Source organism: Ceratotherium simum, chromosome 34 (assembly GCF_057802395.1).
Source record: "Ceratotherium simum simum isolate JZ-2026a chromosome 34, ASM5780239v1, whole genome shotgun sequence".
Classification (NCBI taxonomy): Eukaryota; Metazoa; Chordata; class Mammalia; order Perissodactyla; family Rhinocerotidae; genus Ceratotherium; species Ceratotherium simum.
This window is the reverse complement of record NC_141933.1, coordinates 22,449,200-22,474,201: the sequence shown is the minus strand read 5'-3', so window position 1 is coordinate 22,474,201 and position 25,002 is coordinate 22,449,200. Positions and strand designations below refer to the sequence as shown.

Below are 25,002 nucleotides of genomic sequence, written 5' to 3'. Positions count from 1 at the left end.
CACAAGGGCTCCGTGCTGGCTTTAATGCTCTGCTGTTGCCTTCCTGAAACTCAGAATAGTTTTTGAACAGGGCGCCCTGCATTTTCATTTTGCCTTTGGCCCTGCGAATTAAGTAGCAGCCATTCTGAGAGCCAGGAGGGGTGGAGCTGGCTCTCCCTGGGGTCTGGGGAAGACTCCCAGGAGGGACAGTGGAGCTGAGATGGGAGGGTGAGTAAGAGTTAACCCGGCCGGTGGCGGCGTGGGGCGCAGCAGAGGGGAGGGAAGAGGAGAGCCTCGCAGGCTGAGAACAGCATGTACAAGGCCCCGCATCAGGAAGGCGCTTGGCACGTTCCAGGAACGGAGAGGAGCCAGGGAAGCCCAGTGCAGAGGCGAGGGGGAGGGGGCGTGAGAGGAAGGCAGCCAAGTCTTCAGGGCCTGGGCCGTGGAATGCTCAGTCCTCTCTCTCTCCATTCCTAATGTCTGTATTTCTGTTATCTTCTGCATTTCTGTGCCATGCTGCCTTCTCCCACTTCTCTCCGCACTCTGCCTCTTTCTGCCCGCCCTGAGGCTCCAAGATCCCTCTCTCTGTGCTCACTTGGGCCCCTCCCTGTCCCTACTGCCCCCACGTCCCCCTGCACCCCTCTTCTCCCTCAGCACTGTCTCCGTCTTTCCCCTCTGCGTCCTGTGTCTCAGGACAGACTTTGACGCCAGGGGCTGGGGTGTGGAATCTTCTGGCCTGGCTGGCTGAGACAAGCATCCTGTGGGGGCTGTGGTTTTAGCTGGGGCTCCCCAGAATGGGGAGCAATTGAGGCCCTTCAGTGCTGGGGTTGCACCCTCTTCAGCTCTGCTTCTGCACACACCCGCCCCCCACCCTCAGCCCGCAGTCCCAACTGGGGGGCCTCGGAGAGATGGAGCAGGGCAGGAGGGCTCCAGGGAAGCCAGCCACTGGCCAGCCCTGGGGAAGGTGGTTCACAAAGACCTGGCCTTCCCGTTGCAGGCCCATTGCCGTTGGGATCCTGCTAATTTCCTGTTTGGCTGGGGCTCCTGACAGGTGGCCATTCAGAGTCAGATTTTCAGGACGGGGAGGGACAGGGACGTGAAGACCATCTAGTCCGACTTGCTCGTTTCCCAGATCAAGCAGTAAGCTCCAGAAACAGAGATGGCCCCAGAGCTCAATTCAGAACCAGGACTTGAACCCGGGTCTGACAGCTCCCTGTGAATCAGTGTTTTGCTAACTTTCAGGATGATTCTACCCAATTATGAGTAAAAGAAGGGGCGTGGTCCCCAGTGAAGTCTGTTCCCTAAATCCTGCCCTGCTCACCCTCTGTCTCCCTGAGACCGAAGGTAATGAGGTTACCAAATGTGACCTGGGCTGGGCAGGGGGCCCGGGACCCCTCCACTGCAGGCTCGACCAGCCCTCCCTCTCCCGGCCAGATGACCAGCTGTTCTAGCACTTGGCCAGGGGCTCGGTGGAGTGAGGCCCTGGAAGGGAGGGAACAGCTTCACCTCAGCCCGCCCCGCTCCTTCCAACCCTGCCATGCCAGAACCAGTGTCCGGACCCAAGGGGTGGCTGCTGTCCCACGAAGTGGGGTCACCAGGCACTAGGCTCTCTTACTGTGCTGGCCCAGATGAGGCCCCAGGACCCTTGCAGGAGGCATGCGGCTAGGGATAAGAAGATCTGTCTGTCCTCCCTGTCACCTTCCCTGGGGGTGGTTCTGAATCAGCCCCTCAGGTACAGGCAGGGAGGGTGTGCCTGTGAGCAGAGTCAGCCTGTGTGTTTTTTATTCCTGCCACGGGAATCAGCTCATAACCTTGATCACGAGACAACCGAGACCGTGTGTGCAGGGGCTGGGCCCCTCCCTGGGTCCGGCTGCGAGTAGCAGTCTGTCTGATGGTCCCAGCATGCCGCCAGGCCCTCCTGGGTGGGAGCAATATGTCTGCCTGGGCTGACCTCCTTGGGGACCGAGGGAGGCGTCAGAGGGGGCTCACCTGCTTTGCACCATCTTGTCCGTTCCTTTCCGTTCTGGTGCTATCCCTTGCCTCCCTCCTCCAGCCTGTAGGCATCCCCCTGCAGTGACTTGAAGTTGCAGGTTCCAGCAAGGCCACAAGGTGGCCCCCAGCCACTCGGGAATGGCCTCCTGGAGGCTGGAACTCAGAGCAGCATCTTTTGGTGGGTGTCGCTCTTCTAGCTTTGCAAAGTGCCTTCTTGTTCTCCTGTGTAGTCTCCCTAACAGCCCTGCTCAGTGGGCAGGTGGCTGGTGAGTAGATAGAGCAGTCGTTGGCTTGGCTTTGCAGAAACTGAGTCATAGAGAGATGAAGTGAGTGACTGGATTGACATGCCGTCACTGAGATATGGCACCATGGGGACTGGGGTCCCCAGGTCCCCCGACCTGGGCGCTCTCTCACTAGAATGTCGCAGCCCCTGTGAAAGGAAGGGGACCTGGGCACTGCTCAGGCTCACCCTTCTCCCCAGGGGCGCCTGGCCTGTATCTGAGGGGTATGGGGAGCAGGTGTTTCTCCGTGGGTGGGTGGGGAGCGGGCGTGTGCCGAACTAGGCTGAGGGGTGGCAGGGTGGGGGAATGCTAGGGTGATTCTGGGGGTGGGTCCAAGCCCTGGGCTGCCTCCTTACTCCCTGTTGTAATTGTTCGCCCTTCTTTGTTTCTGTCCCCCAAGATGATGAAGACGAGGAGGCACCTGGGCCCTCCCGGCAGCCTCTGCGGGTGCCCCTGCAGCGGTCACCCGAGGAAGAGGCCTGTCTGGCCAGGCCCACCCTGCTCCGCTCATCCTCCTCCTCAGACCAGTCCGAAACAGTGGGCCCCAAGCCAGAGGCCCCGCCCCGGCCCTCGCCCCAGGCCCAGGCGGCCTGCAGGACCCCTCGGCCGCACCCCAGCCCGCCCAGCACGGGCCTTGACTGGCAGCTCCTCCACGCCCATGCCCAGCAGACTGAGGTGTTCCGGCAGTTCTGCCAGGAGCTGGTGACCGTGCACCGCGACATGGCCAACAGCATGCACGCCATCAGCCAGGCCACGGCCGAGCTGGCCAGCCGCGTCGGTCAGATGTGCCAGACGCTGACAGAGATCCGGGATGGGGTCCAGGCATCTCGACGGGGACCAGATGGGGCGGCCCCCGTGGGGTCTACTCCTCCAACCGAGTCCCCACCGGCAGAGCCCCCGCAGGCTCCCCCGGCACCAGCCCCCGCACGGACTACCAGGTCTCGGAAGAGAAAGCACAATTTCTAACACAGCCAGTCTGCACGAGGAGGAAGAGAGATGCAGGAGGGGTGTCTGGCCCTGAGACAGGCCAGTCTCTCGTGTCCAGGACACTTGGGGGATACTGGGGGGCTGTCATCCCACCAAGTGCAGGGCGGCTGCTCTGTGCGCTAACAGAGCGTGTATTCAGCCCCACTCCCTCACTTTTGGCAGATGTTCGAGATGCAGGAAAAGGTACCTGCTTGATGCTTGCTTGGCCTGGAGGGTCAGCCTCCTCTTGGTCTGCACCCCATGGCACCAGGCCTTATGGGGAAGGGGGGAGCCTCCGAATGGAATCCTGCTTGCCAACCTCAGGGCTGCTGCACCAGCCTCCCAGGCCCCGATTCTGCTGCTTCTGAAGGGGGCGAGGCCTCAGGACGGGCAGGTGGAGCTCAGCCCTTCCAGGAGGGTCTGTCCACTCCCGCGCCAGGGCTCCGAGCCCCGCTGGGTGGCGCCTCAGCCTTGGCCCTCCGCTTGCCCCGCGCGTGCGTGCGCTCAGCCGCTGTGCTTGCCCTCTGTGCAGTGGGAAGAAGAATGGGATGGCATCGGAGGAAGAAGACGATCTGGCGTTCTTAGAGGGCACTGTATGCTCTTCCCTGCTTTTGCAGATGTGTGGCCTCAGTGGGGTTCTCAGGACAGCTGGAGAGGCAGCCAAATCCGGTATCATCCTCATCATTATTGCCATCATCATCTGCATTTCACAGATGACAAATGACACTGCAGTTAGTAGGGGGGCCAGGACTGGAAGCCAGGTCTGGGGATTTTTCCAGCTCCCCTGTCAGGGGCCAGATCTGGAGTTGGGAGGGGTGTTGCTCCTTGCCTGCCCCTGCCTCAGCAATCCTGGTGCCAGCGGGCGGCAACAGCAGCATTTAGGAGGTGAGTCTGCCCACCCCGCCCTGGTGCTAAGGCTGACAGCCAGTGGCTGGGGAGAGGCAGGGCCCGTGTCTTGGGGTCCTGAAGGCGACCCCTCTGTGGCTTCTGAAAGAACCCGGAGCCCAGGAGGGCTCCTCTCCCGTCCCAAGTTCCAGCATGCCTCGCCTCTGCTTGCTTGGGCTGCGTGCGCATTAGCTACACACATCTCTAGCTTCACGTTTCATTTTGGCGTGTGGAGAGTCCGGTTCTTCAAATGAGGGAGGGAGGTGGGGGTGGCCGACGCAAGCTTCGCTCTGACTTGGGCGCAGCTCAGCTCTGTGTCCTCTTTGCTCCCTGGCCCGAGGCTGACCCTAGGAGAAACTCACATGCCCCAGCCCTCTACCCTCCCACGCCTGCCCCCTAGAGCCTTGGTGGGGGCTGGGACGACCGCAATACCCAGTGCTTGCTGTGGTTATTCCTGGAGAGCTGCTTCTAAACCCAGACCAAGCTTTGTCCCATGTAGGGAGAATGGAGGGCAACTGCATTGTCCCTGTGTCCTTGGCTCCATCTCCCCATTCTGTGGTTCTTTGGGGGTCCCTGCTACCCCAGACTGAACACTCCCCTGCCCAGCAGCCCGACGGCTTGATTGTTGCCTGGCATTGCCCTGCCCCCCGATGCTGGAATCAGAGATTGCCTTCCCAAGTATTTTTGTTAAGATGGCAATAAAAAGAAATTGATCTCTCACTTGGAACACACCCAGTCTCCAGGATCTTTCTTTGGTGTGTATTCTCTTTCTTCGCTTCCTGTGAAAACCTCAGGGCCCCCCGAGCAGGGGTTAGATGATGGAGGGAAAGTGTGCTGGCGACAGGGGCTCAAGGGCTGGCATTTCCCGGATCTCATAAGCTCTCAGATGCCCCGTATTCAGCCCGTGCCAGCCCTTAGAGGAGACGAGAGGAACTGAGGGGCTGTGGGAGACGAAGCATCCTTGTATGAAACCGTTCAGCTATACGTAAATTCTCTACACGTCAAAAGTGAGATGTTGCTAAATGAATTTTACCTTTTGTTCCCTGAAAGAAGTTAGGGATCCTGGAAAAAACATCACTGGCAGGAGACACCAGAATGTCAAGGGCTGTCCATTGGCCAGTGTACCTCAGGGACCCCTGAGGCATGAACTTTTCTTGGACACCTCCCCAGTGATCCTGATATCTGTCACAGGCAAGGCCCTGCCCGCCTCAATCGGAGCCTTCTCAAAGTTACCGATGCGGCTTCCTTGGGCTCCCACTGGGAGTCTCCTCAGCAGGGAGTGGCCTCCCAACCTGTGCATTGCCCTGGCTTATTGACAGTGACGGGGAGACGTTCTCCCAGGCAGGAAATCCCCAAAGCCTGACCAGGGATCCATCCCCTTTCTGCAGGGTTCTAGACTGCCTTTGACCTCTTGGAGTCCAAGTCATCCTCTGCCGTTGTTGGCCAAGAAGCATGGTCATGGAAATCAGTATTAGCCGATTTCCAGGAGGTGCAAAGATGCCGTGAAATCAGGCCCTGAGTCTTCCCCGCCAAGTTCAAGATACCAAGCGAGGACTGGCTGGCCGCTCCCTCTGGTCCTGGGGAGGGAGAGGGTCAAATTGGAAGCAAAGGGGACAGAGAGATGAAGAGACTTATCAACTTTGGATGGAAAAGATTTGTTTCTTTTTCTTGGCTTCAGCGGGGGTACAAGGGCTAGCATGTCAACACAGGAAGGCAAAACTAGGGCCAGTGGATGGAAATGAATGGGTAGCCAATTTCAGCTTAAGATAGGGAAGCCCCTCCTAAGAGTCCAAGGCCTCCAGCCATGCCAAGGGCTGGCTGGGTATTGTTCTACTGGAGGCTGAATGACCACCTGGTGGATGGGTGCCTGACCCAAAGACCCTCCCAGCCTGGAGACCTAAATGCATGTAAAAACTCAGAACCCAGCCTCTTCTTGGTCAGTCTTTTCCCATTTCTGACTGGGACAGCTTCCTTCCATTGCAGACATGCCCACCAAGTAGGAGTATCTGAGCCTGGCCCTTGTCTGTTTCCTCCAACAAAATAGATGCCCTGTGGGTTACTTTCTCTCTTGAGTTGGAACTGATAGCCATTTCCTGACCCAGCTAGAAAATATGTTGCACTTGATAGACATAGTGGGTGAGGCCTGAGAAGTGTGGTCTTAGTGCTTATCTATCCAGGACCCAAAGTCAGCTGAGTCCATCCATTATCATCATGAAAGGTTCAGTCCAGAACACACACCCCCACCTCTACTCCCCACACTCTCGAGTGCTTCAAAGGTCACCAACTCTGTGGGTTTGGTTTCAAATGCTATCAAATGAACACTAGCATTCCCCACCCCCACCCCCACCCCCACACTGACATACTCTGTACCTTCTCTCCAATGAGGTAGCGACTGGAAACTCAACCAATAAAAAGATTTCACTCCCTGGAAGCCTTCTGTTCTGGGGAGGGCTCTTGCTCACCTATAGCCATGTAATGGGACCGCCATGGTTCTTCATAAAGGGATGGTTGTGTGGGGGACAGAAGGATTCTGGGAGTGGATCAAGCCATTGGGTGGGACTGCAAAGTACTTAAAAGGAGGAGACCTGACTCGAGGTAATTGGTGCTGGGACTTAGCTGGTTCCACTTTGCTTCATCTCAAAAATCACATAGCGTGAACATCTTCTCAGGGGAATGCGTTGTTATGATTCACTGAGTTGCCATATATATCACATTTCAAATGCCAAGTTTCCAAACAACCAAATGCAACCAGATGCTGAACAAATTTTGATCTGTCTTTGAAGATACTTTGTGATCAATCCAAAGATTTGGGGTTCTCTTCCTAAATGTTGATTCTAGTTGGGTAGGAAAACACCAGGAGGTGGGAAGGGAAATTGACTTGAATCTTTCTAAACCTCCAACATACTCTAGAAGTTGCTCTTTTGAATAAATCTTCCTCATCTCTTTTTCTCTTGAAGTTGAGTGCCAGAGAAGATAATTCCAGCCTTTAGAGCTTGACGGCTGTTTAGAAACTGAAGAAAGCGAAGACTGTACTCTTTCCTTGTGTTCTGTGATTGAGGTGATTCTTGGGAGGAAAAAGATGAATGAATGGTTTGCCTTCCGTATCTGGAAGTAGGAAGGTTTGCATCGACCTCAGTTCTGTTCTGTGCTGACCACAAGGTTGATTAATTTTGGATGTCAAATCCCAGACTCTCGCTAAATGGGGGACTGGGAAATGTTTCGCACGTTTAGAAGAAATCCCAGCTATGGAGAAAAGGCAGACTTGTACAATTGGAGAGTTGAGACTGGGGAGTGTTAATTTGGAAAGACTTCTCTGGGCTGGGGTCCTCTTCTTCATTCCTCTGAGTTGTTTGTTAGTAACATCATGGCTGGGCTCATGGAGATCACAGAGTGTCCTCACAGCTCAGGGAGACCAGCACTCACGCTGGATGCTGCCAAGTACACAGATGCGTTGGGGCTAAGATCCTGGACAAAAGTTCTGGGACCTGAGCGCCCTAAATCATGGAAGTCCCACACCCTCAGGGTGGAGCTTTTGACTCGCTTCTCTGAACTGCGGGAAGCAGCCAGAGCTAGTGTTTGCATTCCCCTCCTCCTTGTTCTTACCCCCACTGGGGTCTGTGCTACATCTTGTGGCCACAATGGATTATTTCCTGGACTCGAGCGGTCCCCCTTGTAAGGTCCCGCCTCCTCCAAGGCCGAGTAGAACAGAGTGCACAGGGGCCTGTGCAGAGGGGCGGGATGTATGCACGAGGTATTATGCCTGGGGCGCCACGCATGTAGATTTGCAATGCTGCTGGCCACCGTGACTGCCACCACTGCCATTTCGTACTGGAATTGGCATTTGTGTGTCTTTTTTTTTTTTTAGGGGGTGAGAGTGGGGATAGCAGTAATAATTGCTTATTAAGGAAAACTTGGAAAGTACAGAAAATTACAAAGTAGCTCCACCAATATGGTAATCACTGTGAAAACATTAGTATATTTCCTGCAAGCAGTTTACCGAGGCTTGTTGTGAAAGCATGATTGGAACCCTAGTATAAAGCGCTTTCAATCCTATTGTCCTCACTCTGCACTATCTCAGGACCATTTTCTGTCATGAAAGATTCTCTGAAAACACTTTTCTATAGATGAGTAACATTCCATTGTACGAATACTCTACGGTTTACAAAATCATTTCTCTAGTGTTAGACGTGTAGATGTGTTTCCTTGTGCACTATTATAAACAGTGTTACAGGCAGCATGGTGGTATGCAGAGTTTGCATACTTGGTTCGCATCTTATTGTTCTTTTTTTTAGTTTTTAAAAAATTGTGGCAAAATACACAACAAAATTTACCATTTTAACCATTTTTAAGTGTACACTTCAGTGGCATTAAGTACATTCACATTGTTGTGCAACCATCACCACCATTCTTCTCTAGAACTCTTTTTCATCTTCCCCAACTGAAACTTTGTATCCATTAAACACTAACTCCCCATTTCCTCCTCCCCCCAGCCCCAGGCAACGACCATTCTACCTTCTGTCTCTATAAATCTGACTACTCATAGAAGGGCCTCATGCAAGTGGAATCATACAGTATTTGTCGTTTTGTGACTGGCTTATTTCACTTAGCATAATGTTTTCAAGGTTTATCCATGTGGTAGCATGTGTCAGAATTTCCTTCCTTTTTAAGGCTCAGTAATACTCCGTTGGATGGATATACCACAGTGTGTTTATCCATTCATCCATCCATGGACACTTGGGTTGCTTCTACCTTTGACTATTGTGAATAATACTGCTATGAACGTGGGTGTGCAAAGACTAGTTCAAGTGTGTATTGCCAGTTTGTTTTTCAAAAGTTTGTGCTAGTTTATTTTCCATCATTAGCATGACACCTTTTTCTCACTACCTTTACCAATACAGATATTGTCATTAAAAAAAAAATCTGTGCCAATGAGACACAAAATGTGCTACTTTGCGTTTCCTGTTAGTGATGCTGAATACTTCTCAGTTGTTTATTCCTCATCTGGAATTTTCTGTGAATTATTGTTCCCCCAGACTGCTCCAAATGCAATTTTCTGGGCTACGTCAGTTGGACAGACTGATTTCTTCCCTGGCCTTTGAGACAAATCATAGCATAAGGAAAAGAAGTTTATTTTTGACTATACATTTCCTAGACACTCGTGTAGCACCAAACCCTAAAACTCCCAATAATTTCCTCTTGCCCTTTTGATCTGTACCCCTCCACTTCTCTGCAGATGATGGGTCATCTCACCTTTTGGAGGTGAGTGAGGGGCCAGGTTGGATGTTGGAAATGTCGTTAGAAGGAGAATGGGTGATTCTGAGGGTTTGAAAGAACTTTAAAGTTATCTGTGCCTTGCTGCGTTGGTACTTTACATGCCCACATAGGAGCCATGAGTTCTACTGGGAAAAGCACAGACCTCAAAGCTCCGTCTCCTGTTTATTAGCTGTGTGACCTTGGGCAAGTCACTTAGCCTCTCTGAGCCTCAGTTTCCTCACCTTAAAATGACTTAGATTAACCAGCGGTTGCCAACCTTTCATGGCCTCTTATTTACCTTCCTCTGCTGTCACTATTAGACCCCCTATTTTTAAAGATTTTGATCTTTAGCATTTATTAATCGATTTCTTGGGCACCCTTTTCACATGGGTTGTTTCTGCTAGGCTTTGTGAAATACTGAAAACAGTTCAAAGACCCCACCCTTACCACCATCCGAGGCCTGTAGGTGTCTGGGGACCCCTGCAGTTAAAAGTTAGGCAAGAGGAGACGAGATGATCCTTCAGTTTTCCAATCGCCTTTATATCAGGTGTTGAATTTTATATTTACCAGAACCTGGAAGGTATGCAGGGCAGGTGTCTTTCCAGTCTCAGAAAACAGAGATTCTCAGAGGTTCAGAGGTTTGCTCAAGGTCACACAAAACAGTGACATTGAGACAAGAGACTGGCTCTCGCTGGTGTCCCTTTCCTCGACAAGGTAGCTGCCCTGTAGACTTCTGCACGTGTCCACGCGCCAAGGACTCCTAGCCACCCGCACCTGCCTGGCACCGGCAGACACTCACCCAGGAGTGGCCCCCGCGTTCTCACCTTTCCCCCTCGCCCCCAGGTACGTGGTCATCTCCCGGGAGGAGAGGGAGCAGAACCTGCTGGCGTTCCAGCACAGCGAGCGCATCTACTTCCGGGCCTGCAGGGACATCCGGCCCGGGGAGCGGCTGCGGGTCTGGTACAGCGAGGACTATATGAAGCGCCTGCACAGCATGTCCCAGGAAACCATCCACCGCAATCTGGCCAGAGGTGAGTGCCCACACTCGAAATGCTTCTCTAGAGTTCCTAAGACAACCGATGGGAAATACAGCACGCCAGCAAGGGGGAGACCCAGAGGGACTCGGGGAAGGATGCTCTAGGTCTGAGCAGCAGCTCTGGGATGGGCCATGGCCAACCCAGTAAGTTCTCATCCCTCAGAAATGGTCTCAGAAACCCCGTTACGGACATTTCACAGTCTGAGGGAGGAAGACAAGTCCCCAAAGCCACGCACGTAAGTTTAATCAAAATGGATCCTGATTCCCCAACTCAAATTGATGGGAAGATGTTATAAACTGTCTCCACCTCAATAATAATGGCAATCATAGGTAACACTCATTAAGTACTTAATTTGTGCTAAGCAGGTTTTCTACAGTGTCCCATGTGATCATCACAACGGTAGAGCCTACCCCATAAGTGTGCTGTGAGAATTGGGTGGGGTGACATACGTACCACATTTAGAACAATGTCTGCCTTGATCATTGTGAGCCCTCAGTGTAAACTTTTAATACTAATGATCCCATGTGGATTATTACCCCCATCTTACAAATGTGGAAACTGAGCATCAGATAAACCACTCAGGGTCACATGGCTGGGAAGGGCAGAGCTGGGTTTCTGACCCACATTGTTTGAGTCCAGGGTCTAAGCTCTAACCTACAGTGTTACGCAGACAGACAGACAAAACTAGTCTCTTCCCTGCTTCCTCCTGGTCTCATTACTGGCAGTCCTAATGACATGTTGTGACAAAGCAATGTGTATTAGGAGAAGGTTGGAGGGAGGTGGGAAGGTTACCTTAGGTTTGGGTGGTGGCCTGGTGGGTGGGTGTCCATCCAGGCTCCATTTAAATGAGACATTTGCAAGTGGTTTAAAATACTCCCCAACCCCCAGCCCTTTGCCTCTTCACTCCATCCTCAGTCTGGCCAGGGCAAACTGGTGAGTCCAGGTCTTTCTTTCAGTGGGACCTTCCTGCACTAAAACCAGCATCCAAAGACCCAGAGTCCATCTGGTCCCAAGAACCCAGGCTATACCCAAGCCCCACCATATCATGTTCCTGGCTGACCTACTTATTGGAAATAAAGCTTCATCTGGAATATGAGTGGAGAAGATGAAAGGGGGTGGGAGTGACCCATTGAAATCAAGGTATCTGTAAAAACAAAACAGAACAAAGCAGGTGGTCGACACTGGGTACACAGCTGCTGCCTGACTTGGTAAAAGGTATCTGGAGATTGGATGGGCAGTGAGAGGAGGCCCGATAGACAAACTCATCTCCTGTCTTCTTCGGATGGGGTTTGGGCCCATGCTGATTTCACTTGGGAAGGCATGTTTCCATGATGAGATTGCAATGGTTTCCATTTGACCTCTGGAGATGCCTCGTGTAAAATTGTCTGATACATAGCAGGTGCTGAATAAATCTCTGTTGAATGGATAAAAGAAGAAATAAATGAAGACAGCCAAGAAGTCTGCAAAAGAGTCATACCACCAGAAGAAAAGGAAACCAAGAGAAGTCATGGCTGAGGATACAGGTTCCATCCCTTGGCCATGATCTTGAATTCTTCTGGATTTGTAATGTCCTTTTTTCCCAGTGTCTTCTCCAAAGCACTCAAGCTGCGTCATCCTCAGAGAGCCCTGAGACCCAAGGGGAATGCTCAGAGAAGGGAGTGAGCTTTCAGGAGTGGTTCGAAGGAGGCGTGGCAGAGAGACGTGAAACGGGCTACATGGAGACATGTGAAGATGCAGGAGGAAGGCGTGTCTATTCCCAGCCAGGCTGAGCAGTAGGAAACAGAAAGGAAGCTGAAAACCACTGCGGCGCAAGGCCAGAGCAGTGGGTGGCCTTGGTTGTAAAGCCCTTGGGAGCAGTCGTGGAGCTCAGTGGCCTTTAGACGTGTGTCTCTGTAGCCTGTAGCTTTGGCGGACTCTGGATAGGGTTAGTGGTATCCTAGATGGGCATGCCCATCCTGCTCTGGAAGGGGGATCCCTCAATCACTGAAAGTCTTACGTGGAAGGAGTTTGTTGTAATTGAAGGCTGGAGCCTTGATAAAGGCCAGAGTGTGAATTATTAGTCATTAAGTAGAGACATGAGTTGGAGCTGAGAGCTGCTTCCTGAAGAGAGTGTAAATTACTCCTTCGTGGTTATCTTTTAAGAATAGGTTGCCTCTAATGCTGTATTCAGAGAATTTATGTTATTTGATCGCCTTTGAGTCATTGATTTACTTTGTGGTGTTTTCCCTTGTGGTTTATGGAGGCTTTGGAATCAATTTCATAATGCTTAAATGTTGTTTTTGGTCCATAGATTTTTCTGGAAGCCTTTGAGTTCAAAGAGGTCTCTCGCTCATCCTAGGAAATTTGAATGACCTTGTCTTTGAGCAGAGAGGCATGAGGAATCCCTGGTGCTTTGTAGCCTTGAACTCCCAACATCCTCAGCTGTTTGCTGCCTGATTGGTCCAGAAAGTGAAAGGGTGGCCCTTGATGTTTGGAGATTCTAAATGGGCAAGTGTCATATCTGGTCTATAATACAAACATATTGCATTTTTTTAGAAGTTCTCTTCATCTCCAGGAGCTGCCTGAGTTTCAGGAGCCTTGGAGATGAGGTCGATTCTTAAGCATTCATGTGAGCACAGAAAAGGGGCATCCTGAATAGGTTACTCCCTTTTGTGCTGTCACCTGGAGGAAACCTGGAGTCACACACAGGCCAGGGCACAGCACCCCATGCCAGCTGTGGGAAGCGAAGCTCGGTCACTCTGGAACATCTGGATTGCACATGGAGATCCCGTGGCCTTCACTCGGAGGCCTTTAGCAAACGCAGCTATCAGGAGCCTAATTACGACATACACTCAGGTCAACTCGTTGCTCAGAGTCACATCTCCCAGGACCCTACCCCTGAGCTGGGAAGCCTTTGAGATTTCTGAGCTCCTCAGGCTGCCGTCAGGACCTTCTGAGGGTCCCCCTAAGCACTGTCCTCTTAGGCAGCATCTGCACTTCCGTAGCAATTTATGAAACTGTGTCAGCCATTTTAAAGAATCAGGCTGAAATAATTTATTGTTGGGGAGCTCACCAAGGTCTTTGAAGTCATTCACAAGATAGAAAGAAATAGAAAAGGGAAGGCCCTTTGCATTTTCAGGTGAGGAAACACAGCTATATTTTGAGAATGCTTTGGGTAAGTGTGGTCATGCTGTTCTGTATCTTGTTGGAGGCTGCCATCTTGATGCCCGTAGCAACTGTAGGTACCCCTGCCTTGGTCATCAGTGAGAACCAGAGAGATTCAGGTCATGCTTTCCCACGTAGTCCTCATCTTCTGATTATGGGGAGAACTCGAAAGGACGGTTGCTGTAATGCGGGCTCTCTGGAGACGAAGGAGTGGGACTCGTGGTTTGTGTGTACCTTTTACCAAGTCGAAGCAGCCACCTTGTAATTGCTGGGACTAGAGGAGAAGCCTGGAGGGTTGGGGAATCCATATCACTTAGCTCTGATTTGATCAGTTTGATCTGGTGGGGTGTCATCTTCTAGGATGATCAGATGGCACGTACCTGTGAAAGAACTTCCAACACCCCTCCCCTGTAGCATTCTCTCAACTTATGATTGTAGAGCTTGTATACATAAAGCTCCATTGAAATGGTCTCTTTAAAAAGAGTTCTTCCCACTTTTTGGGGGCCTCTGACTCTAGACCCCATGAGCCACTGAGTGATGTCTCTCCCTTTTCATCACACCTGCCCCACAAAGCCAGCCCCAGAGGGATGTGTCAAGCGACTTCCTAACGGGAGGCCTGGCTTGTTTTCTGTTGGTTTCTCCGCCTCGGGGCTTTTCCCCACTTCCTCACACCTGGTTTTCCTTCCTAGGAGAGAAGAGGTTGCAGAGGGAGAAGTCTGAGCAGGCTCTGGATAACCCAGAAGACCTGAGGGGTCCCATTCAGCTCCCTGTGTTGAGACAGGGCAAAAGTCCCTATAAGCGTGGCTTCGACGAGGGGGACGTGCACCCCCAGGCCAAGAAGAAGAAAATTGACCTCATTTTCAAGGATGTGCTGGAGGCCTCACTGGAATCTGCGAAGGTAGAAGCCCACCAGCTGGCTCTGAGCACCTCGCTGGTCATCAGGAAAGTCCCCAAGTACCCGGATGACGCCTACAGTCGGTGTGCAATGACCGTGTCGCATGGCGTGCCGAATGTCAGCCGGACCCAGGGGGAGGGGGACTGGAAGGCCCCCCAGGGGGCTTCCAAGGAGCCAGGCCCACTGGAGGATGAAGAAGAGGAGCCTTCGTCATTCAAGGCCGACAGTCCCGCCGAGGCCTCCCTTGCCTCCGACCCTCATGAGCTTCCCACCACCTCCTTCTGCCCTAACTGTATTCGCCTAAAGAAGAAGGTCCGAGAACTCCAGGCAGAGCTAGACATGCTTAAGTCTGGGAAGCTGCCTGAGCCCCCCGTTTTGCCAGCGCAGGTATTGGAGCTCCCAGAGTTCTCAGACCCTGCAGGTAAGTTGGTGTGGATGGGATTGCTGTCAGAGGGACGAGCACGAGATTGCTGTCGGTGGGCAGAATGGAGGGTGGCCAAGCACTCTCGGTGGGAGCCTCCTGCGGGGAGACCTGAGGCGTGTAAGGCGGAGGTGGGCTCCGGCCACAGCCCACGCCCTCCGGCGCCTCTGACAGGCGGTTGCAGCTCCGGTGGGGTGCTTACGACTTGCTCTTGTATCCTCCTCGTCAATAAAGGAAATTCCGCTGCAGGAGGGGTGTGCGCTGTGTTCTTGACCCGTTGCCTTTCTCTGGTGGTCCTGATGGTGTCTTACCCCAAAGCCCAACTTCTAAACCCAATCTTTTCTCTTCCCCCAGTCTCCAGTAGGTGTCCTGTGGGGGAGAGCTCCCTGCCTTCCCGAACTCAGTCCGCGAACACAGCCTCATTCTTCTGTCCCCAAATTGCTGTTCTGCCACACGTGGTCCTAGCTCCCCTGCCTGGAGTTTTAGGATGGGGTACGGGGCCTTTAGCTGCATTCCTTTGCCCTTTTCTGTGGCTGCCTGGATCTTCTGGAGTTGGTTGACAACGAGGAAGCTTTTTCAGTGCACATCAGCAGATGAGTTAGAGTATTTACATAGCACTTCCTATTTTAACCACATCCCTGAGCTCAGAAGGAGGTGTTTCAGATGTTCAAGGCACGCATTTTAACTATCTGCATTCTGATTCTGAAATAACCTGGGGCCGTGTCGAAGCTGCATCCGTTCCAGGGCAGCCCGCCTCCTCTGACCGCATTCATGGTGGGACAAACGCGTCCCACCCACATCCTTGCTCTGTGATTTTGCAATGTTGGATGTGCTTTGTTCCTCCATCAGATCTGCTCTCCTGGTTGTGTTCAGTTGACATGGAACATACAAGTTCCTCGAGCACCCACTAGTGGAGGGTGGGGGCAGGTAGCCTGGAGCATGGCGGTCACCATGGGTCATCCACAAAGAGGAAAAGTCACACACTCTTGTTGAGTGTGTGACTAGTTCTGGGCTGGGATTCAGTGTGTTGTAGGAATTGGCTTCTGTTTCACATGACCTACCTTTCGGGCAGTATTTCCTGTTCCTTTTGGAAAAGTCTGTTTTTTTCCACCAGGTGTAAATGTTTCTTTCCCATTTGTCTTGCAGCCTCAGAGAGCATGGTCTCTGGCCCCGCCATCATGGAGGATGATGACCAGGAGGTCGATTCGGCAGACGAATCTGTCTCCAACGATATGACGACCGCCACCGATGAGCCCTCCAAGCTGTCGTCCGCCACGGGCCGCCGCATCCGGCGCTTTAAGCAGGAGTGGCTGAAGAAGTTCTGGTTCCTGCGGTACTCCCCGACCCTCAACGAGATGTGGTGCCACGTCTGCCGCCAGTACACGGTGCAGTCCTCCCGCACCTCAGCCTTCATCATCGGCTCCAAGCAGTTCAAGATCCACACCATCAAGCTCCACAGCCAGAGCAACCTTCACAAGAAGTGCCTGCAGCTCTACAAGCTCCGCATGCACCCCGAGAAGACGGAGGAGATGTGCCGCAACATGACCCTGCTCTTCAACACCGCCTACCACCTGGCCCTCGAGGGCAGGCCCTACCTGCACTTCCGGCCGCTGGCCGAGCTGCTGCGGAAGTGCGAGCTCAAGGTGGTGGACCAGTACATGAACGAGGGAGACTGCCAGATCCTCATCCATCACATCGCCCGGGCCCTGCGGGAAGACCTGGTGGAGCGCATCCGCCAGTCACCCTGCCTCAGCATCATCCTCGATGGGCAGAGCGACGACCTGCTGGCCGACACGGTAGCCGTCTACGTCCAGTACACCAGCAGCGACGGGCCCCCGGCCACGGAGTTCCTGTCCCTGCAGGAGCTGGGCTTCTCCAGCACAGAGAGCTATCTCCAGGCCCTTGACCGGGCCTTTTCTGCCTTGGGCATCCGGTTGCAGGATGAGAAGCCGACCGTTGGCTTGGGCGTAGACGGGGCCAACATCACCGCCAGCCTGCGCGCCAGCATGTTCATGACGATCCGCAAGACGCTGCCCTGGCTGCTCTGCCTGCCCTTCATGGTGCACCGGCCCCACCTGGAGGTCCTGGATGCCATCAGCGGGAAGGAGCTCCCCTGCCTGGAGGAGCTGGAGAACAATCTGAAACAGCTGCTGAGTTTCTACCGCTATTCGCCGCGCCTCATGTGCGAGCTGCGCTCCACGGCCTCCACCCTCTGCGAGGAGACGGAGTTCCTGGGGGACATCCGGGCCGTGAGGTGGATCATCGGAGAGCAGAACGTCCTCAATGCGCTCATCAAGGACTACCTGGAGGTGGTGGCCCACCTCAAGGACGTCAGCAGCCAGACCCAGCGGGCGGACGCCTCGGCCATCGCGCTGGCCCTGCTGCAGTTCCTCATGGACTACCAGTCCATCAAGCTCATCTACTTCCTTCTGGACGTGACCGCCGTGCTCTCACGCCTGGCCTACGTCTTCCAGGGCGAGTACCTCCTGGTGTCCCAGGTGGACGACAAGATCGAGGAGGCCATCCAGGAGATCAGCCGGCTGGCCGATTCCCCGGGGGAGTACCTGCAGGAGTTCGAGGAGAACTTCCGAGAGAGCTTCAACGGGATCGCGATGAAGAACCTCAGGGTGGCTGAAGCCAAGTTCCAGTCCATCAGGGAGAAGATCTGCCAGAAGACCCAAGTGATCCTGGCTCAGAGGTTCGACTCCCGCAGCCGGATCTTCGTGAAGGCCTGCCAGGTGTTCGACCTGGCCTCCTGGCCCAGGAACAGCGAGGAGCTCATGAGCTACGGCAAGGAGGATATGGTTCAGATATTTGATCACCTGGAGGCCATCCCGACCTTTTCCCGGGATGTCTGTAGGGAAGGGCTGGACCCCCGGGGGAGTCTGTTGATGGAGTGGCGGGAACTCAAGGCTGATTACTATACCAAAAATGGCTTCAAAGACCTCATCGGCCACATTTGCAAGTACAAACAGAGGTTTCCGCTCTTGAACAAGATCATCCAGGTCCTCAAAGTCCTCCCCACTTCCACCGCGTGCTGCGAGAAAGGCCGAAATGCCCTACAGCGAGTCCGCAAAAACCACCGCTCCCGCCTGACCCTGGAGCAGCTCAGCGACCTGTTGACAATCGCTGTCAACGGCCCGCCCATTGCCAACTTCGATGCCAAGCGAGCCCTGGACAGCTGGTTTGAGGAGAAGTCTGGCAACAGTTACACACTCTCCGCCGAGGTCCTCAGCAGAGTGTCTGCGCTGGAACAGAAGCCAGTCCTGCAGACGGTGGACCACGGAGCGGAGTTTTACCCGGATATTTAGGGGGCCGGCGTCACAGAGTTCACCAAGCTGTTGAATATTTTTTTAATCTATACTCATAAGCTTTGATATATTATATAAATATATATATTATATTATATATATATATATATAAACCCACACTGAAAATTTTTAAAAACCAAGGTGACACGTCCACCAGAAGCTACTGGGAGCTTTCAGAAAGGAATAATGTCGGAAACTGACTCTTGTCTACAAAATTTGGCAGCTGCAACATATGTGGCAACTCATTTTCACTCACAGAAGCATGTGCTGGGGCCACACGTGTTCCCACCCAACAGTCAACCAACAGCATAAGCTAAAATGACGGGTCTCTGTCATCACCTCTAGGTAGCTCGTTTTTGTTGATATTTTCATTTGGGGGTTGAGGGGTTCGGGTTTAGGTGTATGTTCTTGCCTTTTCTTTGCTTGTTTGGTTTTCTGATGGGGGTTTCTTGGGCTCTTCGTTGCCATGCTGGTCCAGCTGAGTCAGATCTCTGATTTTGGATAGGGTGGGTGGTGTATCTGGATTGGGGTGTTTGACTTTCTTCCTCTCCCATCTGACTTCAGCTTGAGAGATTTTTATTCATTTCCTGACGAGTGTTCCTTCACTGTCTCAGAAACAAAGTGTCAGTCAAACTGTGACGCCCACCTCTCCCCTCCTCTGTCACCTCTCCCGTCCCTGGGTTATTGATTCCCTCCTTCCAGCCCCTGGATCCTAAAGATCTCACCTGTTATACTGAAGGCAAAATTGCCTTATAACTGAGCTTGAAATCCTAGAGATGGGAGAGGGGGTAAGCTTTTTGCATTCCTGTTTTCACATGGTGTGGGATAAAATAGTATAATTCCATTCAGATCCAGGGCTGGGGGGGGAAATGAAGAGCCAAGAAGTCCAGACCCCAAGAGGGCAGCGATTTTTGGCTAAAAACAAGTAAAATGAAAAGTCTATATTCAATTTACATGAATTATTTATACTCTGTCTTTATAATCATATAATGTGTTGGGGGTATTTTTGTTTTCCTTTAATAATCGAGAGATGCCTGCTATAGTTCAGTGGCAGGAGATGTCAATGCAAGTCATGCCCTGGGTCACGCGTGACTCCAATGAGAGTCTCTAGAGATTGGGTCTTTCTTTTGCAACAGGCTGGTAAGAAGCACAGCCTGGCAGGAAGGCAGGGGGAGACCGAGTAATTCACCTATGCCTGTGAACACTTCCTTTTTTGAACAGGGTAGAGATGTCCTAAAGAAAAGGCAGAAACAAGAGGTAAGACAGGACTCTCAAGGCATCAGCCTACACACACACACACACACACACACACACACACACACAGAACCACGATATAAGCTTTAGAAATAGCCACTTGCCTACTCCCTGGGGCAAGGAGTGGTTTAAGCTAGAGGAGTCTGATCAATACTCTTTCATTCATTTAACTACCAGTATACCTCGCAAGGGAGTTTTAAAAAAAAATGTGCGTGCGCTGTTAAAAACTTCTGTTCATATTTCCACGTCTGACTTATGCATATTTGATATGCAGAGATCCTGTATCGTGGGTGCAGGTCATTTTGGGGGGGGGGAGGAAGATCTGTACTGTCCGTGGTCCGTGCTGTTGGGAGCCACCCCTCTCAGTTGGCAGAGGGTGGGCAAAGGATGGTTGATGTGATCTGGCCACAGGCAAGGCCCCAGTGTCCCCAACCTGCTTGGCTCAGACATTATAAAACTGTGGTGGCTTCCTTCCTTCTTGGTTTATCTTGTCTCTGAGGCCTCACGCCACCGTTGAGAACCGTAGTGGAAATGTCATCAACACTGAACATGTCACCCCCCCTTCCTGTCCTGCCAGTCCCTTCACCCCCCACAGATTCCTTCCCCCACCCCCATGGTCTTGGTGCTAAGATAACTTTAGAATCATTGCTGCTAGTCAATAGCTTTTCATTATATAAATATATTATATATATTATATATTATTTTTGAAACTTTTTTGTTTGTTTTCAACAGTGATGTAGCATGTTACAAAACAAAAAAAAACTGGTTTTCTCTGACTTTCCCACTGCCAGGCCTCATATGCTGCCTTCTTCAACAAATCAATGCACCCCTGCCTGGTGACACTCACCCCTCTCCCCCCTCCCCAGTCGCACATACTCCCCGCCCTCCTCTGAACAAGGAGAGAGTTTGCCGGAACTAGCAAGGAAAGACCCGAAGCCCTTTCTGATGCTTTGAAATTCCCAGCCTCGTTCCATTTCCCCACTTTAAGGCGATGTCCCTCTCCCTCCGGCTCCTCCCATCCGGGACGGTAACTGTGGTCAAGTGAGAGGCTGTTGCCAGCACGAGGTTCCACCTTTCCGTCCCCAGCTTCCTCTCCACCACACACACAGACCACTGTCTGTGGGCGCTTTCTTGGAACATCACACAGACTAAGATGGGCTGAGGGCAGAGAGGGCTGGTAAGGTGGGCCTTGGTGGGGGCCAGAAACAGTGGGTTGGGATCCTTTCTTCTAGCCACCAGTTGCCTTACTCCTTCTCGTTCCTCCCTCTGCTCCTCCCCACCCACTACATTGGGAGTCATCCCCTGGACCACTCGTTTGAAAACCAGGAAGGGAGAATCATTGATGTCTGCCTGAGCACCTAGTCGGGGCTGCAATGGTTTCCTCGCAAGAGGGTATGGCCAAAATTAGCTCAAATTTTTATGCAGAGCAGGAAAATAATCTTTCGGGCCAATGCCAGCGTGTACCCTGTATCTCCTGAGAGAGCTGGGAGCTGGTGACCTGCCTCTGGGCTAGAAGCACGAGCAGCTGCCGGCAGCGTGTTGCTGCACGTGGTCACCTGCTGAGCCAGGCTCCAGACCTCCGGGAGGATGAGCTCTCTGGCGGGTCTAGAAGTTTGGCAAAGCGCCTCCGAAACTCGGGGTGCTCGTGACTTCTGCTGAATTCAGCCAGGCTTGGGCCGTGTCACACACGCTGAAGGCCACTTTGCCTTGGGACAGGGAGTAACCAGGGGACAATTTGGGTGACACACCACTGCAATTTACACAGGGTCTTTTCTCAGCCTGGATGCTCCCAGGAGGCTCCATGCTTCTATCCTGTGAATGCTGCATGTGATTACCCGTGGTTTCTATCATAGGCGTTTCCACTCTTCTGCCCTCTTGAGAAGGACTCTTGGGTTGATGGGACCCTGGGGGTCCAGCCCAGGGAACCACATGCTTGGCTGGCCTAACCTCCCTTTGATGGGTATAGAAAGCTGTGGGTGGGCGGTCCTTGCATCCTAAATGTGGTCGCTTCAGGCGTGACTCAGCCCCTGGCTTGGGAGTGACAACCACTGGCTTAGAATGAAATGTTTGCATCTCTGGGGTTGAGAGTTATCCTAATCGGGCTGGCTGATTAGTGACTTTCTTCGGTTCCTGGAGGAGGTGGGAAGTGAGATCAGATTAGTGGCCAATTGTGCCAAGCAGATACACCGCAGACCCTGGGAGCCAGCAGCCCCTGTGATTAAAATGGTCTGCTTCTCCTCGATGGAGGAGAAAAAGACCCATTGCCATCTAGTATCTGTGAAACCCAAGGACAGCCCAGCCCCGTCTGCGACTCTTACCATGTCAGAATCCCCCAGTTTGGCTGGCCTGGTTGAATGCCCGGGTCCAGGCATCCGGAACACCAGCTTTCTTTTTTTGATGACTGCCTGCAACATCCTGTCATGCTGGGCAGATCCTCCTTTCCTCATCCTCGCTTGAGAATGAGCGCAATCTGCGGTTCCAGGATCCCTCCATGGCCGGGGTCAGTGCTGGGCCCTGAATCAGGGGCAGGTGGGGGACGTGGCCCCAGCCCCTGCTGTGTGTTTTCATGTTGAGTTGTCTTGCTGAACTCCCTGTTCTTGACTTGCTTATATCAACCCTTTAATTCGGAGAAAGGACCTTGTCATTATTTAAGGTAATGTTGAAATATTTTCCATTTGTTTGGAAGTGATACCAAGAAGAGAAAGGGGAAAGCGTGTTGAATGCCGAACATGGTCGTGGAGAGCCTGAAACGGGCTACAGACTGGGCCCGGCCTGGGCTGTGAGGCTGGCATCCTTCTAGCTGTTTACCTGGAGCCTCCTGGGGTCCAGAAGGTGGCCTAGGGTTGAAATAGAAGTTCTCTTCTAGATTCCTCCCCTGTCATTTTTCCTCCCACCCCCTCGAGGAACAGGACTTCCTCATCTAGAGCAGCTTTGGGCTCACGGTCTGGGTTGATTTCCAAGCAGAATTTTGCTTTTTCTTGGTCCCTACAGCCCGTTTGGGCAGAAGGCTCCAGTCCCACTGGACCTGGCCCCTTCACGCGGCAGGCCCAGCCAGGCCAGCCTGGGATGGCCGAAACCAGGGCCAGTCCTCCATAGTCAAGAGGGTGAGTTTGGGACAGTCCCATTCCAGACACTGGCCTCCTGGGGGAGCCGGTGCTGGGTCATGGCTTCTAGTCTGGTTTCCTCTCACCTTGAGGAGGAAAGATTGTGTCAAAAGACACACAGGGTCTTTCTCCTAATTTTCACTCACTTGGTCTCTGTTGACAGGGTGCTTTAGCTGGGTGGATGGAGCTGTGATGTTTTAAGGAGCCTTTGAGGTGATCTTTGTGTGTTAGCCAGAGGGAGAAAAAGTGCCCTTTTGGGAGGAAAATGGTACGACCCTCCTCTTCCATCTGGCTCCCCCCTCCCCATCCCTCCAAGTGGTATCGCCCTGGAACTAACCTATGCAATCCCATCTCCCTAGGAGAGTGCATGGCAGCAGGGGTATGTGCAGTGTATAACACAAACGCTACAGCATATATATTGTATATATGGACATATACAGTACGTATACACACAGAGTAAGAGAGAAATCACGTCTATATATCTATAAATAATATCCTATATATTTATACATTTCTATGTTTTAAATAGATATAAAAATAGAGTCTATAGAGAGCTGGGAGAGCAACGGGAAAGCCTGTCGCTGTGTCGTGCGAAGAGGGAGGAGGCAGAGCCTTTTCACGGGGAGATGGGGGCTAAGCAGGCGGGGTTTGCTGGGAACGGGGCCTCCCACCCGGAGTGATGGAGAGGAGAGTAACTGGGTCCCGGCCCTCTCCGTGCACTTTCTCTCCTCTACCGCAGGCTTGGTCTGAGGGTGGAAGGAGATATACTCACCCCCTGAGCTCCAGCTGAAGGCCCCCCCGACGTCCCCCCCGCCCCCCACCGCAAGCCTACCCTTAGGTGGCCACTGCTGCTTGGCAGTGGGACATAGTCTCTGACCCCTGGTGGAGGGACCACTGCACAATTTCTCCAAATACCCTCCCCCGCCAGGAATGAGCAGCATCCGTGGCAATAGGAAAGGTGCAAACTGGACCGAGAGCGGTCCAGGAAAGATGCCGCCCCTCCCCCCTTCGATGCGTCTGCTGCCCCCTAAAGGCCAAACCTCTGAAGTACAGCCGTCCTGGCCTCCCTCGCCCGCTCCACCACTGCCTGCCAGGGCACAGAAGTGCAGTGGGCGGGGGGCATCAGCTAACAGGGAAGGGTGGAAGGGACATATCCGCACACTCAAATTCAGTGGCAACTCCAGTTCAGAAGCAGGGCACTGGCCCAGCCCACTTTGCACAGCTGCTGCTGCTGGCTGCACTCAGGACAACGCTCCTCCCTCTCCCGCACGGGGGCCCAGTGACCCCTCACCCCACCGCCACCCTCACAGGCAGGTTTAGTTCACGTACACTGTTCTGATTCTGTGACTCGAGGCAGAGGCCGAGCCCGATGCCCAAGCTTACCCACTTCCGCTGGGGAGGGTGCCTGCCTCGGCGTGTCCCTGCTCCCCCCGCCAGCCGGGCGGGATGTCTGGGGCCCGAGGGGGCACTGGTGCAGCTGGCAGCATGACGGAGGGCTTGTGCAGCCCTGACGGAATCAGAAGCCCGTTCGGCTTCCAGGTTTCTCTCTGTAGTTTCCTTCCCCCGGAGGCAGGGGAGGAGGGGCTGGTGGGGCTGCAGAGGGTGGGCGACAGCGGGCAGCCGCACCCTCTGCTCTCCAGACCAGCCTCTGCCTTTTGGCTCTCTGAAGGCACTTATCACCCATCCCCGAGCCTCCTCTGACCTCCGGTCCTACTCTCCCCCACCATCCTACCAACGTACCTCAGTCTCCAGAAGACCCACCCTATACTACGGTCCGGGCCGGGTCTGTTCTGCCAACGCCCACCTCCTCTCTCCTCCACGTCCGCCTGGGTCTCCTTGAGCCACAGCTAGCTGCCAACCGGGTCTCGGAGCACCCTCCAGTGCCCGGCTCCAGGGAGACCAGGCCCGGCCCGAGCCTTCCTCCCGCTGCGGTGGCCAGGAGATGGGCATCCCCGGGTAGCAATCCCACAATGCACTGTACCTCAGAGAGAGAGCATATGCCATGGGGCATCCAGGACACCGGCCCTCCGTCCAGAGGAGAACAGCCGGTCACAATACTGCTCACAAAAAGACAAGGGCCGGGCTGCCCTCGGGCGCCCCTCAGTCTCCACTTTTGTCTCTCGGGAAGAGCCAGCAGTCTGATTGGGTTTTTTCAGCCCCTGTCTCTCTCCTCTCCACCCCCACGCTGCTGAACCGTTTCATTTCAATCACAAAGGAAAAATAAAGTGGGGGTGGGGGGCAATACCTAGGAGTCTATTATCACACGCATATTAATATGTTAATACTTTCTTTCTTAAAAAGAAAAAACTCGATGTTATTATTTTGCAGACTACGCTTTATAGTACCTGTGTGACGGGACCTAGGACACTGGATACAAATAGAGCTATGTTGGTTTATCATAATATGTACGCAGAAACTTTCCTTTTGTCATATTATCCTTGTAATGTAAGAAGATTGTTAATAAAAGCATTTAAATTTAC

The 25,002-nt window shown here is 53.0% G+C and overlaps 1 protein-coding gene across 6 annotated transcripts in view; it reads left to right on the top strand.

The window, feature by feature from the left end:
* PRDM11 (PR/SET domain 11) overlaps positions 1-25,002 on the top strand; it is an 87,333-nt gene extending 62,331 nt beyond the window's left edge. For 4 of the 6 annotated variants that reach the window (XM_087423079.1, XM_087423081.1, XM_004436893.3 and 1 more), the window contains 3 exons: positions 10,200-10,387; positions 14,227-14,853; positions 16,000-25,002. In XM_087423079.1, coding sequence (XP_087279205.1) covers positions 10,200-10,387; positions 14,227-14,853; positions 16,000-18,164 — 2,980 coding nt within the window. In that variant the 3' untranslated portion in view covers positions 18,165-25,002. Of the gene's footprint in view, positions 1-2,652; positions 4,835-10,199; positions 10,388-14,226; positions 14,854-15,999 lie in introns of those variants that run through there. The other 2 variants (XM_014792508.2, XM_087423080.1) reach the window with 2 other exon arrangements.